Below are 16,459 nucleotides of genomic sequence, written 5' to 3'. Positions count from 1 at the left end.
GGCTCACCCCTGCTGTCGTATCTCCTGGGTGCAATCCTGGCACCGCTCCTTATCCTGCTAGCAATCCATTATGTTAACCCCACAGGCATCAACCAGTACCAGCTTAGTCTGACCAGCAATGTCCCCGAACGAGTGGACATAAGGACCACACCCTCGGCAGGGCCTCGTCCTGGCACCCCTCATTCTGTTCGCTCTCCATTTGTTGAACCTCACTGATGTTGACTAGTACCCACTCATTCTGATCAACAATGTCCCAATACCAATGATCAGGAGGACCACTCCCTCAGCTGGGTATCATCTCCCTTGGGTGCCATCCTGGCTCCTCCCCCCCCCCCCTTATCCTCTTTGCACTTCATTAGGTTAACCCCACAGATGTCAACCAGTACCCACTCACTCTGATCAGCAATGTCCCCATACCAGTGGACACAAGGACCACACCTTCACCTGGGCGTGGCTCACCCCTGGTGTCATCTCTCCTGGGTGCCATCTTGGCTCTTTTCCTCATCCTGTTTTGCACTCATTTAAATCTGTCACACTCACTCTGACTCTGACTGGTAGAATGGTCCTTGCATTTCTAATCTATAGACAGTATTAGGTGCAGATCTTATAAAGTTTTGAATTATAAGATTTTTATACAGTTTTGAATTATTTAGTAGTGTGCAATCGTTGTGCTATGTGCATGGAATCCACACCCCCTTCTGACTTTCTGCCGAAAATCTAATTTGTTACCTATTCTTGGTCATAATCTTCTCGGTGTTAACAGTATTTTTTGAGGGAGGCAAATTTAGTGGTGTAGATGTTGTCGCCTCTATACAGTACTATAGGATACAGGTTTTTGATATTTCTTTTTTACATTTTTTATTGAACAATTATACACCAGACTTGATGCTTAGCTCTGAATATTCATATTCCTCATGACCATGTATGTCATTTAGAAAAAAATATGTATTGGTCATTGCTCATATTATGATAGGTTCATAATAAAGGAAAATATATTTTCACTAAGCATCAGATATAGCCGTTGGAAATTGCTTTGTGGGATATATATGATTTTGACTTGGGAGTTATTTTGAAACTTTGATATAGTAAGTATATATTTCTTATAACTTTTTGCATGAGCAATCATTTTGGGATTTCTTTTCATTTCAAAATATATATATTCTGGTATGAGGAAGGATTAAGACAGGAGTTAAACATATAGATCTCTCTGTGTGTGGTGATCATAAAGTGAGAATTTTGTGAGGGACATAGCACAGATACATGAAGAAGTCGGAAGCCATCCTGTTCAAAAGTATTTCAGATTTTGTTACCCGCACCGATGAAAATCGGCAGGGGGTTATGTAATGGGTTCCGTATGTTTGTTTGTTTGTGTACAAGATACCAAGAGAATGGGTGAACAAATTTGCACCAAATGTTCAGGGAATGTTTGAATAGTGACAGGAAAGAATTGATTAGATTTTGGTGATAATTGGTTGACTCGTGCAAATTCTGTGTGACCTTGTAGTTTTGACCCCATAATATAGTGACCACTCCGAACATTTTCCCGTTTCTTACTTTGCGATTTTCCACTACCATAAGAAAACAGAACTCCCAATCGACGGACTGCACTGCTCAAATGTTTGTAAGAATTCCAAAATTTATGTTTATTTGAGAGACTAGTCCTTCTGACTTTGTGAACATTTTGTGAAAGTTCACTTTCCGTCGTCATAAAATGGCCCGTATTTGGTGATTTTTCATATTAATATTGATTCTTTTTTTGTTGTTGGAGGAACATTCCTCAATCACGAAAAAATTTTGCTCGGTCCCAGTCACACTGCAGTGCACATTCTTCCATTTCATAGTGCACTAACTATACACAGAATTTTTAGGGAACGTTCGGATAGTGACGGGGAAGAATTGATAAGATTTTGGTGATGATCAATTGACCCCTGCAAATTCTATATGACCTTGTAGTTTTGACCCCATGGTATAGTATTGCAACTACTCTGTAGCGCCGCTAAGGCGTGGGTTTGCTGCCTTCGACAGCCCCTCTAGTTTTGATATATTTTCCTTTTATCTTATTGTCAGTTTTGTGTCAACAGAAAGTGATATGGTAAAGTGACTTGGCCGTATGTTTATAGTAAATTATGTCTATGCTAACTGATGAAATAACTGTTACAGAAAAAAAAAAGATATATGACATAATAAGACATTTCTTCAATGACATTCCTCGCTGTAGATACAATGTCTGTTGTGTAATGAAAACAATCAAATTATGTAGGATTATCAAAGATTGCATGAGCTAAAATGTCAAGTATTACTTCATGCTTTTTACATGTGTTTTAAAATCTGCATAGGTTATACGGCTGCATAGTTATATAGACAGAACAAAGCTAGCATTTGAAGTTTATTGCATTGCTGCATTTGTTTGGGCAGTAGGCAAATATGGTAAATTCAAGTGCCTTTCTATTATCAATGCTTCGTGGGTTATTCGTTAGGTCATGCAGATTCATTGCAAACATTTTGATATTCTATGTAGTGTGTGGTATAGGAAATTTTGGCAGATTTTGAGCAGATTGAAAGATTTATGAGCTAGTTATTCCAGTGTAATATTGTACCTTGCTACATGAATTTAGCACTCAACAAGGTAACAGACATTTCTGTTTTTATACCCCCACCAAACGAAGTTTTTATACCCCCGCCAAACGAAGTTTGAAGGGGGTATATAGGAATCAGCGGACGGTCGGTCGGGCGGTCGGGCGGTCGGGCGGTCGGTCTGTTGCAAATCTTGCGTCGCGAACTACTTCCTCAGTTTTCAACCGATTCCCATAAAACTTGGCACAGATGTGTGCCTTGGGTTGTAGATGTGCAAGACGTATTTTTTGACAGTACCCAAAAGTACGTTGCCATGGTAACGGCATATTATGGGCAAAAATGGGTACAAATCTTGCGTCGCGAACTCCTCCCACAGTTTTTGATCAATTTTTATGAAATTAGGTACAGATGTTCATCTGAATATGTTAATGTGCAAGACACATATTTCCGCAGTGGCAAAAAGTGCGTTGCCATGGTAACGGCATGTTATTGGTAAAATATAGGGCAAAATGCTTCATGGCAAAACTGCTTCATCAGTGTTCTTCCAATTCTCATGGAATTCATATTGAATGTTTGTCTTAGGATATAGGTCAGCATGACACATTTCTTGACAGTGACAAAAAGTATGTTGCCATGGTAACAGTTCACATATTATGAGCCAAAATGATGGAAAATTTTGTGTTGCAAACTACTTCCTCAGTTTTTGCCCAATTTCCATGAAACTTGGTACAGATGTGTGCCTTTGGTTGTAGATGTGCAAGACGCATTTTTCGACAGTACCCGAAAGTACGTTGCCATGGTAACCGCATATTAATGGCAGAAGATCAAGGAAAGATCTTGCGGATTTAACTACTTCCTCAGTTTTTTGACCAAAGCTTATGAAATGTTGTTTTGACCAAAGCTTATGAAATGTTGTTTGGCGGGGGTATAACCAGTCGCTGTAGCGACATTTCTAGTTTATTTTGTTTTGTTTTGTTTTGCTGTTATAAATAAGATTTTATGTTCAATCTGTATTAAGTTTAATAGTTTTTGTTGGATGTGCCTTTGTGTGGTGCAAAGAAGAGCTCATGCTGGACATGTGCTCTTTCTGAATGTTATTTTATATTCTTACCTATGTAGCACAAAAAGGAAAAATGCATCACTTTCGTGAGGAATCGACTATGAGGATAAATGGTTAATGTTTTGTGGTGTAGCAGCATCCTCTGTCAATGATAAACCAGAACAATTTGAGAAGTTTATTGGTAACATGGGCTCTAGTGCTCTCCTTTGTAACAGGTTTGTACATGTATATGGTTATCATAATTTTTATGATCTTTTGAAGCGGTAATGGGACCTATCGTTTGTTACTATCAACATATTTTTATTCCTCCTCTTGGTGGGGAACTGGAGGCAGTTTGTTTTCAGGTTGTTCTCTGTCTGTCCATCCGGTCAGTAGTCTGTCTGTTCGTCTGTTTGCCCTCACCTCAAAAAAAAAAAAAAAAAATTGGGTGGATTTTCATTAGACTTGGCCCAGGTATGGCATATGATGTGTAGATGGGAATCACGAAACAGTAGGCAAGTTACTGTATGCGCCGAATATTTTGCAAGGTTTTCATTTTCGCAAATTTTGGGAGTCAGGTGCTGTTGGCAAAATTAAAGACACACGAAAATATTGATTCTGATCCTGGTATGAATGTTACGTACACATATACATTTCTCCGTTCAGTTACGTACTCCACAATCGCAAATTTAATCACTCACGAAATTGTCGGGAAGTCCCGATTCGCGAAAATTTAGACTCGCTAAATATATGACGTATATACTGTACATTTTGGTCAGTGGTCAGAGGTCACTGAACTTCAGTCATACTTCATATAGGAATGTCCAAAGATTATATGTTTTTGAAATGAGGATTGAAATTAAATTAAAAGTCATTTGCACAAGATGATGTCACTGAAAAGTGTCATTTTACTTCTGTAAAAAAAATGACATTATTCTGTCAGAAATTGATGCTGGAATGCCCAATGTAATATTGTCTAGTACACGATAAAAAGAAATGAAGCACGTATATGTTGAATTTCATTAGAGGTCAGAGGTCATTGGAATTTAGCCAAACTTCTTATTATCCAGTCATAACTTCAGCTGGGAAGGTCCTGTCGGTAATGTAATTTGTTATGATGGATATTTGAAATTGGGAAATATTTGCTATGGTGATGGTGAAAGGTCATTTCTAAAAGGTCAGTGATCAAAATCAAGAGACTTCATATAAATGTTTACATAATATGTAGAGTACTATTTTGTGGCAAAGTGAAGTGATTGCTTGAGAAGATGGAGACGTCCCAGCCGACTGTGCACTGCAGCGACATTGCTCTTGGTATCTATGAAGAGGAGTCAATGGTTTTAGCCATTGTCATGTTATTATTCAAGCTTTAAAAACAAGGAAACATCTTTGTTATAGATTGTACCTTGTCTTGAGTACAATGTTTCACACTGTAGAACTGACTTGGTTATGATTGTATTTGATAGATAGTAAATACGCACACACACACACACACATACCACAACACAACACAACACACAACATTTGTGTCTCTTGATGGAGATACTTCAGAAACTTGGCATTATATGCTTAATTTTTTTTTTCACAAATGTGCCTCATACAGAAGGTCAACAATGTATTGTTTTATGGTGTGTACATGATATTGACTGACTAAATATCTTAGGTGCAACTGGGATTCTTGTAATGCAATTTTTCATACACTTTTGTAAGAGCATATAACTTATACTAAACAAGAATCTTCATTCCAAGCTCTTTCTGATATCATTTCTTGTATAAAAGATACAAATGACATGCAATAAAATGTGTCCATCTTTAAGTATATATCGATATATATGAAAATAAAATCAGGTGCTTATGAAAATGTACTGTTTTATTTGACTGTCTTATGTGGCATTAGTAAGTAACTATTTACTGCAAAGCTGTGTTTTATGTCCATTCAGACAACACTCACCTCATGCAGAGACCAACACAAGTCAGCATTTAACCCATTCTGTACCGAATCGCGGAATCTCCACAGACTGTGTAGTGGTTTCACCAGGCTCCCATTACCAGTGGGTTAATGCAAAGTATGCCATGCAATTTCTCATTATGGGGATTTGATGTCACTCTGGTGGATCTTTTCAGGAATTTGTTAGCATTTTTGTATCAAATAGAATTTGAAGAGCGACCTAGATTGATATTACACGTGATATAGCGTACAAAATGGTCCAAAATCAACATGCACACTATTACAGGCTACACCATTGTCTTGTTCAGGTAAAAGCAATATGTAGAGTGTATAGGTCACATCTAAAATTACAGTGTACTGTATTTCTCAATTTATCTTGATTTCCCACTGAGAAAGTATCTAGCGATGTTTGAAGAAAAATATCTCCTGTTTACGATGGAATCTTAAATCAAAAGGTTACGAACAGATACCTGCATATTGGATTTTTTTTCCCCAAATTTTTGTGAAAAGTAAAATGGTACTCTGTGTCACACATTTTTTTTGTTGTCAATCTTTTATTTTTCTCTCTTTTTCAAATGCACTTGCACACACACACACACACACGCACACACACACACACACACACACACACACCCCTGCAGATTCAAATATCCCTCAACACAATAAAGTGAGGAAGAGATTTTTTATTTAATAGTTCAGATAATTATGCACCGATCGAAGGGGCATGACCAGCATGTAATGTTGTAGTGCAAATGTTAACAGAAATCAACAAGACATGAATGCATTGTTATGGAACATTCCAGACATATTATGATTTTTACCTGCATATTACTGATTGCTTGTGAGACTGAAGAAATGGAAGGAGATTGCTGTGGGCCAGGTAAAGACAGGAAGACTAGAGTGTGTAAACAATTAGAGAATTACAGAAGGAGGAAAAATATATATATGAGCAAGGTAGAGAGAGAGAAATGGGAGATAATACTTTATACGCCGAATATTTCGTGAGGTTTTTATTTTCGCGAATTTTGCGAGTCAGCTGCTATTCACGAAATAAAAAACACGCGAAAATATTGAATCTAATGCCGATATGACTGCGACATACATGCATACATTTCTCCATTCAGTACAAGACTCCACGAAATTGTCAGGAAGTCCCTATTCGCGAAAATTTAGACTCGCGAAATATATGGGGTATACAGTAAGCAAGGGAGGGAGAGAAAAGAGAGAGAGAGAGAGAGAGATGATTAAGCAAGGGAGAGAGATATACGGAGAGGAAGTGAATAAGCAAGGGAAAAAGAGATGGAGAGATAAAAGCAGAGATGGTAGATAAGCAAATATATGGGGGAGAGAAAAGGAGAGAATGACTATACTAAGCCAGGAAGAGAGTCAAAAGGTGAGATAATGAAAAAGCAAGCTGAGAGAGGGAGAGAGAGAAAGAAGAGACAACTTAGCAACAATAAATTAGCAAGGGAGAGAGAAAATTGTGGTATATGATATAGAAATCAGTTGATGAAAATATAGGTAAGAATACAATCTTTGAAGGATGGATGTGACATGAAGTAGTGCATTAATTCATAACGGAGCCTACCACACAAACCAGCAGTGCAAATTTGAACTCCAGAAACCATTCTAAACATACTTACAGTGAGAATGAACAGTTTCTCTCATGGTCAAACATGTGATTAGTTATACAGTACTGGGTTAATAAATTACATTTCTATTCAACATAGTTCGCATGCAGTACAATGTATTTGTACTTCACATTAATGATTTTCTAGCAGATGAACATATCAATTATGTTAGTAAATTTGTAACATTGCTAGTTTTAAGGACACCGTAATGCGTAATATCTACAAAAACAGTGATATGAGATGCTAGAAGTACTTTCAAAATGGGTTACAAAATATTTTGCTTGATAAATCTTATAATTCGCTCATGTACATACAGTTATGACATTTTGTGACAAAAATAACAAATGTATTCCTCAAAGACTTTACATTATCAACTCGCAAGTGAAAAGGTAAAGATTATCAAAATTTTCCCTTCTTGCAGTCAGCACTAAATGATTTGAAATGATATAAGTGAAGAGAATTTCGTCTTTCAGATGTCAAATATTTGTGTTCTCTTTGCAAGTTATGATGGAAAGTGATTAATGTTTTATTTTCATCCTCAGGAGTAGTGTTGTACACATGTATACTCATGATGGCACGTACTGAATGATGTCTTTGGCCACCAATAGGCAGATAAGATGGGGACTCGTCTAGCTACTGGTCTCCGCTCCGCGTTTTGATTAATGATGAGTGTTACTTATGTCGCTGAGGGCGCTTTGAAGATGTACTATGTATTCGTGACCAAAGAGTAGCTTGTATACCCTTTGCTCGTGACTGATTTTAATGTGCAACCAGCGTCAAAAAGCCGTTGATCAAGACGATGACGAGAGTCGTGAGCGCCGATGCTGCGAGGCTCGTGGCGGCACCGGTGTCGCCTGGGGGTGCTGGCGCGAGGTCCGTGTCGGGTGGGAGCATGTTGTTGAGGCTGGTCGGGTATTCGCCGGTGTCGCGGTCATTGCACCATAGCTCAGGATCGAGCACCTCTGCGAAATGAAACGAAAATATTTTATTCGAATTAAATGTATGAATTTTAGACATTCAGGCAGCTATCTTTTTTTCTTGACAACGCTCTGCCAAAGATAATTCCTGATCAAAAAAAGATGTAATGATTGATACTGATCAAATTGATTTAAGCCGCGATCTCACTGTACTTCGATTTTCCACATATACCGTTGTCTCCACATGCCATTATTGTTATCATTTTAATATCTTTGTTCATTTTTTTACACTAATTATCGTTTGTCGTACATTGTATTATCTCACCAATAATACTACAGTGTACTACAATATACGTGTATGAATAATATATGCCGGAAAAAAAACCCCAGATAGATGGAAAGAATGAGACTTTGCAAAAGGTAGGTAGATAGATAGATGGATAGATAGATAGATAGATAGATAGATAGATAGATAGATAGATAGATAGATAGATAGATCGAGTGAGAGAGGGGGGATGGTACAAGTGAGAAAAAACATAGGCCAATATATCTCTACAGCAATTTGATGCGACCGATTTAAGTATACAGTCTTGAATATAAATTCTTTCAAACATAACCAAGTCAATTCAGTTGAGATTTCTGTACAGATCGATGGGAGACTTCTGAGGCTGTGATCGACGTCATCACCTCTTCTCAATTGCATATAATGTGATTTTTTTACTTCTTTACATTAAAAGTCATCTTAACATCTTGGCGTAATTTTGTTGTTGATGTTTCAAAGTTCTAGTGAAACAGTTATTCTATTAGATTCTGTCTCCCCACATTCTGCTTTAACATTTCACTATAAAGCATATAAAGCATTTCACTATAAGACAAGGGAAGAAATTGCCTTGTATGCTAATTTTCTTCTCACACACTTCTAAAGTAAAACAGGAAACAGATAGGTGATAATGTCCACCAACAGAGCGTAACATAAAATAGTAACATGGAAGAAAGTTTCCTTTTACCTGGATCTGCACTGACGACGAATCTGTACCAAAAGGTCACCGAACTTTCGTCGCAACTGTCGGCGTCGCAGTAAAATTCGAAAAACACGTCATTCGCAGTGGCTTGCCGACACTCGTAAATTTGCTGTTGGGAAGGAAAGTGAATGGGATTTTTTTTTATTGCAGAACAAAAGAAAAGATATAAAGAAAATATCATGGTTAGCGGCTGAGCGAATACATACGCTCAGTTGACATATACGAGGTTTTTTAATCATTTCATTTTCTCCTTTTCTGCATCCACAGGGCTCCACCGATAAGGTCTTTAAAACTTGTCTTTCGTGTTGTTATCGATAGCAAAATCAGTTGAAAAAAAGCCTATCAATGTCTCGCTTTTGTGAGTTTATACATTGGTCCAAATATGATGCATAAAAACATTGCGATTATTTCAGCTGACTGTATGTATTTATGTATTCATTTATCCATTTGTTTATTCCCTCGGGTATCTATTTATTTGTTTTCTTCATTTCATCCTGCAGTGTTGACCTAATCGTCTGTACAAAACTGCTTTCAAAAGGCACCCTTAAGTTTGACAGTGTTTCTACATCAAAAAAAAAATAATAAAACTCAACAAAACAAACAAACATCAAATTTGTCAAACATGGATCACAAGAATCAAGTTATGTTATAATTGGAGAGTGATTCAAGCAAAACCTCTATACATATCTCATCTAAATCTAAGTGATATCAGAATAGACAAACTGACGAATTAAAGGCAATGAGAGCTGTTACTATGGGCGGAGCTTAGTAAAGTTGCAGATAATCCGCAATAAACATTTTGGTCAAACAGTTCCAGAATTTGTAATTTATCTTTAGACCTTATTCACACCAGCATAAGTCAACATTTAATGACTGTCAGGAGACTGTTAAGATGCTAATATTGTTGCCAATGATATCGTTAGTGTTTCTCTTTATTTCATCGTTATTTATCCCCGTCACACTCTCTTTATTCTCCTTCTTACTCTTTCTGTTTGATAAATGTTTGAATTGCACAAGCAGTGATCCTATCTCGTGACCATTAAAAAACTATTTCTTGTATGAAGGTATGAGCAGAAAAAATCCATTTCTTTCTGTTCAATCACACAATCTATAGATGTCAATATATATACTTTTGAAAACATAGAGCGCATAAATTGTGCAAGCAAATGATATAGATAAATAATCATTGTTCTTTTGTTTTGACTTACCGCTAAACAAGTAGGATTTGTGTTGCTCTGGTCTCGCATACTGCGAAAACGAAAAGGAAGCACACGTAAATAATTAGGCTGGAATCGTGGCCTCAACGTAAGCATCGCGAATACGAAATAAGATTGATTCAACGAAGTAGGATCTCATCGTGTTTGGGGAAAATCACTGTAACTATGATGGACGTCTTAATGTCAGAGAAGATGAATATTTGGTTACTGTTCGTTATCCCGAAGGTTCGTTAATCCAAAAATGAAGTAAGGTTCGTTATTCCGAAGGTTTCTTAATCCGAAAACGAACATGTCAAGGTTCGTAGTTCTGAAGATTCAAATACGCACCTTCTATTCGTTTTCGGATAAACCAAGGAGTGTCTGATAACTCCTTGGATAAACGAACCTTCGGAATAAAGAACCTTATTTCCTTTTCGGATTAATGAACCTTCGAAATAAATCGACCATCGTCCAAATATTTTAGCACACAAAATATAGTGAAGACTGCTTATGATAATGGGGAAATAGACAAATACGAAAGGGTAGAACGAAGAGGGGACAAATGAAAGTAGAAAACGAAATTAAGTACAAAGAATGTGAACAAAAAAAAAAGAGGAGAAAGAAATCAAACGAGAAGGAGACAAAGTAAAATGATATTGATATTGATACGAACGATAATTATCACAATAATATAAAGTTATGCTGAATAGTAACACTGCTCAGGGGATGGAGCGGGAGAAGAAATAGAAGAAATGAGTGTGAGGAAGAGGAGTTGGAATTAGTAAGCGGAGATTTGCAAATAATATATACAGATGAACAAAGATATCACACAGTCTCAGTGGGAAATAGGAGCAAGAAAAGCTTCAGGACTCACCAAAGTATAGAGCCTGGGGGATCCGACTCGGCCTGTGGTGTAGGGAAGAAGTCAAGAAGTGAGATTGGTGCAAAGTGTTATGTTAAGAGTAGTCCAAAGAATACCCCCAGATTATCGAATAAACAATTACGATCAGTCTCATAATATAATGTCTGGAGTTTGACCATTTAAAGTCTTATTGTCTTAGGTTACATCTTTAAAATAATCATTTGTATTTTTATTGATGCTTTTGGCCAATATTCACAACGTTTATTTTCTAGCCAATCATCGTTTATGCGTAAATAGATATGTCTCTATGTATATATGGATCTTTGTTAACAGATTGAGATAGTTTTTTAGAAAAATATATACAATATAATATATGTTCTTTAGACAGAAATAATAACTGACGGTTAGTCTATTTTGACGTGGACAATGTCTTCAGTACAAGCAGAACATCGATAATGATTAACATTCGTCATACAGCCCATGAGCTTCACACTATAATCAAAAGGCCCATGAGTCCGACACTAGGCAAACAAAGCCCACAAGGTCGACAATGCGTACTTAAAGCCCCATGATGTAATGAGTGTCAGACTCGTGGGCCTTGTTTGCCTATAGTGTCGGCATCTTGGGCCTTATTTGCCAAGTGTTGAGTTCGTGGACTGTATGACTCTTGGGTGTTGGACTCGTCACACTACGTTCTCTCCGAGTCACTGAAAAGTAATTTACAAAGCGGCCTTATCATACCAACCTTTTCTTTTAATCAATCAAATTCTATAATGAATATAAAATTTTAAACCATCCTAAGGTGTTAAAGGTAAACCCACCATAACTTCTATTCGTCTGTCAGCTGCGCCGGTGACTTGGATGCATGGCCTGATTGGGTTCTCATTGTCGGAGTACTCGATGACTGCCTGGGTGAAGCCGAGCGGCCGGCCGGCCGGGTTGTTGATGCTGGACAGATTGCGGTCGTAGTTTTGCTCGGGGATCGGGTCATATGGGTAGTTTGGCGTGCATTGCGCACTACAACCTATATACGGTGTATATGAAATAATTTGATCAGATAAATTCCTCATGTGGAGAAACTAAAATCCCGAAAATTATAATGGTATATAGCCAAGTGCGAAAGATAATGGACTGGTGCTGCAATCTTCGCTTGCTACCTGGCTTTCTCCTCCGCGTGATCCATATTGATTTTGTGTAAAATTTGTGCAAATTTGACTTATTGGCATAAAAATGGTTACGGAAAAATCAAATATTAAATTTCGCTTATAAATGTTCACAAGACTTTGCTGGTGCAAAATTGATGCTGGTGTTGATACTTGTAGCGGATAACAAGAGCATAATAGATCTTGATAGGTCGCCTGACTCAGAGTGAGAGAGAACGAGAGGAGATATAATGGAGACCAAGTATAATCATTAAATCGAGAGGGTGAAGATAAAGACGAAAAAACAGAAAGATATGGAAATATTTCAAATGGAGATAAAGAATTAGTTGATAAGTAGCGAACATAATTCGATTAAACCTTGACAAAATACGAATTGATTTACTGCGGATTGAACGGTCTATGACTATAAAGTGATAATCTTAATTTTATTGCAATTCTCGAGAAAACCACGTAACGCATATCCTAACTTTTTTGGGGGAGTTCTCTTGCATTCTCGACATCATCCTGATTTATATTGGTTGGAAAAGAAACTAATTATTATGTTGATTGGTCGCCACCTCCCATCTCTTTTTGTGCGCAGTAAGTTCGCCGAAAGTTGGCGCTATACTCGTGGAACGCGACGACACCATTGACGACACTCAGTCAGTATTATTCTAACCACAGTGTTAAAGAAGAAGAAGAAGAAGAAGAAGAAGAAGAAGAAGAAGAAGAAGAAGAAGAAGAAGAAGAAGAAGAAGAAGAAGAAGAAGAAGAAGAAGAAGAAGAAGAAGAAGAAGAAGAAGAGGAAGAAGAAAAAAAAGAGAAAAAAAAGAAAGGATTGGGTCATTGGATGGCGCTCCTTCGCGTACACCTAATTTGTTCTTTTGGCGCACCCATCTGTGATTACTTCCTGGTTGTACTTGTGTGTATATCTAAATCCCCAGTGCATCATGAAAATAATTCGGCGACTCGAGCCAGACAATATGTGTTTGTTTGCTGACCATGCACTGCACTGCATCGATTATTGACCACATCATTTTATTAGCCGATGTGGCTCAGTGGATAAGTTCTGTGGACTGGTTCCTGGATCGAGTCAGCCGGTAACAGTGGTTGCGCCCTATATAGACAAAGCGCTTCATTATCATCGCCTGTGACAGCCCTTAGGAGGATCCCGTTTCAGCTTGCTCATGAGCACCAAAGTATTCCCTTAGTGATGAAACTCAAACACACAATCACCAAGAAGATTTCCTTCCACGTGTTTCATCGACCCCAGACAAGGAGAGAAATAATATACCACCTTATCTCATTCCCATATTGTAATAATATTACTTTAAATTCTGGGCCTTGGTCGCATCTACTAATTTCATTGCCATCACAGATACTCCATAAAGGTACAGGCTCAAGACTGTACAGATTTTAGGCGAGTTGAGTCGAACACTTAAAGCTTGTATAAACAGTTGAACAGTAACTCCACGTAGCTTTTAAAATACCATAATTCAGGTGTTTGGGTGGACCAACAACCAACTAGCTGAGATTGTTACTCTGATATCTACAATTATTGTATCTTAATGCGATCATCACAAACCACTTCTTCATTATTATCATCGTCATCCGCATCTTCTGAGATAATTAAGACCGGTGATGAATAAGCCTGCATGATAACTGAAAATTGTGTAAGTATATAAAAAGATGCAAAATATTTCGTTTGCTTGCTCTTTCTATAACAACTTACAAACACCCGGATGACGAATATATCCATAGAGATAATCCTTATAAAGGAATCTCGAAGTAATTACTATGGGAATACACTGTGTGATTGGAATAGCCTGCAATTATCATTGTCTACCTTCTCCGGCTCCTTTTTGTTTAACACAACAATTGCCATGCGTGAGATTTCGGGTCACTTTAGGGAAAGCGATTGACTCGGTGTATGGGGAAGGTGATTACGTCATGAGATAAAACTTTCGACCACTGACTGCAGGGCCAACCTTGAATGACGTCCATTGTTACGTCCCGAGGGCGGTTCTTGTCTCGTATACGGAGGAATGCTACCAGGAAGTAACGCTGCTGTGCCCAAAGTGAAGAGACCAGCAAATCTTCCGCAATTTACCTTTCTCGAATCATCGCCACACTATAATGACGCCAATGTACAATGCACTGTAAGATATCAGGCAAATACTATATACTACAGAATGTTCAGTGCTCGAGGAAAACCACAGTATGTTTAGAAAGCTCTGACACCATACAAAACATCAGATATGCACTCGAAGAAAATGATGATTGCACAAAACTCTATAGTAAAGTCGTTCCTCATGAAGAGAATTGTATACTGTAAGCTGTTCTAAATTTGTTTGGTTCTCTTTGAGAATGTGCGTCTTCAGAAGCTCTTACTGGAAATTACTAAGATTTCTCATAAGTGATGGAGAAAACCAATTACTAGTAATCTGAGGAGGGATCGGGACGTCTCGTCTTGTGAATGTTCACCACGGATTTGAAAAGCTATAGGACATAATCACTCCAGAATGAGAATGGCGTGGTTGTGAATGACTATAAAGGACATACACGGGATGTCGACTTACAAGATCAGCTTACAACAATCTTAAGTTGTTGTTTTTTAATAATAGATAATGATTTTTTTTTTCTTGTGAAGATGTACCATCTATAGCGTAATGGTGATGCATATTAGCTTTCCATCCTGCTGAGATTGCAATACTAGTATATCGGGCTACCCACAGTGTAGGCTGCTATGCTGGTTTCTATGATCGTGAGATAACATTAAGATTTTTTCTTCTTCTTCCTGTTCAGTATACAGTCCACCTTTGGTGTATTGTCGTACTGTTGGCAGATCATATGCTATAACGAAGAATACCATAAATAGTTTTGTTTCAGTTTCCCTTCTCGTTTATTGTAATAATTAGGACGACTAACCTCATTTTACCATGTCGGGATTCAGAAGGATCCATTAGTATTAATGGTGATAGACATATTTTATTGGGAGTTCACTCCCGAATGAACTTTAAAGATAAAACAAACAAGTGAAAAAAAAAACTTGACATACAATAGTGACCAAAAAACGTGAATCGCTATCACAGAAATGCGGACTTAAGGTAGTTTTACTTTACTCTCGACAGACCAATGTTACCGTGGTTATATAACAGCTATATGATAATAAGCAAAAGAACTGTTTGAGCATTACCTCTCTCTCTCTCTACGGCCAGTGCAATGAGTTTTTTTAAACACATTTTAAATTTCAGACACGGGGTACCTTGGTTTCCGCATCACAGTTTCAAGATAATAATTATTCGCACCATCAGAAAAGATGGCAAAGAAAGATTTGCGTTAAGATTTGTTCGGAGTGTAAACATGGTCAAACATGATTCGACTTTCATTCCCTACCATCCAAGATTTACAATGTTAGATACAGTGGAATATCAGAACTTCGATGAGAGCATTATAAGTCCTATCGTTCTGAAGTAACGAGATAAACACGTAAAAGAAAGCATTGCTTACCAATTGCACAGAATATCACAGAAATAGCGATGGCTATCGAAAACCTACACGATGACGCGGCATACATTTTGGCACCGTGGCGGCAATCCCGCTTTGGAAGATTTTTCGACACCAAGTTATCTTTCGTTTCCTCCCTTAGCTCTCTGCGAGGGATGTTGCACCTTGTATACCTTTTATTCAAGTATCTGTGGACCCATGCAGTCTCTCATCCGCGTCGCTTCAAAGTTTGATGACGTCGAAGAAGACGAAGAAAGAAATCCGACCACCTTTGTGATAGTTCACCCAAGGGTGCTCGGCGTTACGTAACATGGGTGAGGGGAGAGAACATGGCTTTATGATTGTGCACGTCATTATTTCCGTGTTCCCATAATGCCTCCGTGACTGTCACTGAGTGGATTAGGGAAAAGGCATTTTCCTTAAAAGGTAAGATAAACACTCGCGTTGAGATGCATCAGCACATCCTGTTTAATACACCCATTTAAGAGTTAAGTAACCACCCCTGGAGTATGATCTTTTTATCCCTTTCTCCATAGGGCTGTATGATTATTCATCTATATATTCGTCTATCTTTAAAGGTGTATCGAATTTATCAATATGCAAAACTATAGGCCCATACAT

General features: G+C 37.8%; 1 protein-coding gene across 1 annotated transcript; it reads right to left on the bottom strand.

Moving 5' to 3' along the window:
- Positions 1-7,951: 7,951 nt before the first annotated feature.
- On the bottom strand, positions 7,952-15,908 carry LOC139718661 (uncharacterized). The gene is made up of 6 exons (XM_071630119.1): positions 15,842-15,908; positions 12,011-12,213; positions 11,202-11,233; positions 10,340-10,379; positions 9,117-9,240; positions 7,952-8,154 (listed from the first exon to the last, which is right to left on the bottom strand). Exons 1-6 carry the CDS (start codon positions 15,906-15,908, stop codon positions 7,952-7,954), a joined length of 669 nt encoding a protein of 222 aa, XP_071486220.1.
- Between the last annotated feature and the right edge of the window lie 551 nt (positions 15,909-16,459).

The sequence above is a fragment of the Diadema antillarum genome, unplaced genomic scaffold (genome assembly GCF_040938485.1).
Source record: "Diadema antillarum isolate AM-2024a unplaced genomic scaffold, OU_Dant_1.0 scf00000098, whole genome shotgun sequence".
NCBI classification, from domain to species: domain Eukaryota; kingdom Metazoa; phylum Echinodermata; class Echinoidea; order Diadematoida; family Diadematidae; genus Diadema; species Diadema antillarum.
Note: the sequence above shows the minus strand (reverse complement) of the source record. Positions and strands in the feature narration are given on the sequence as shown.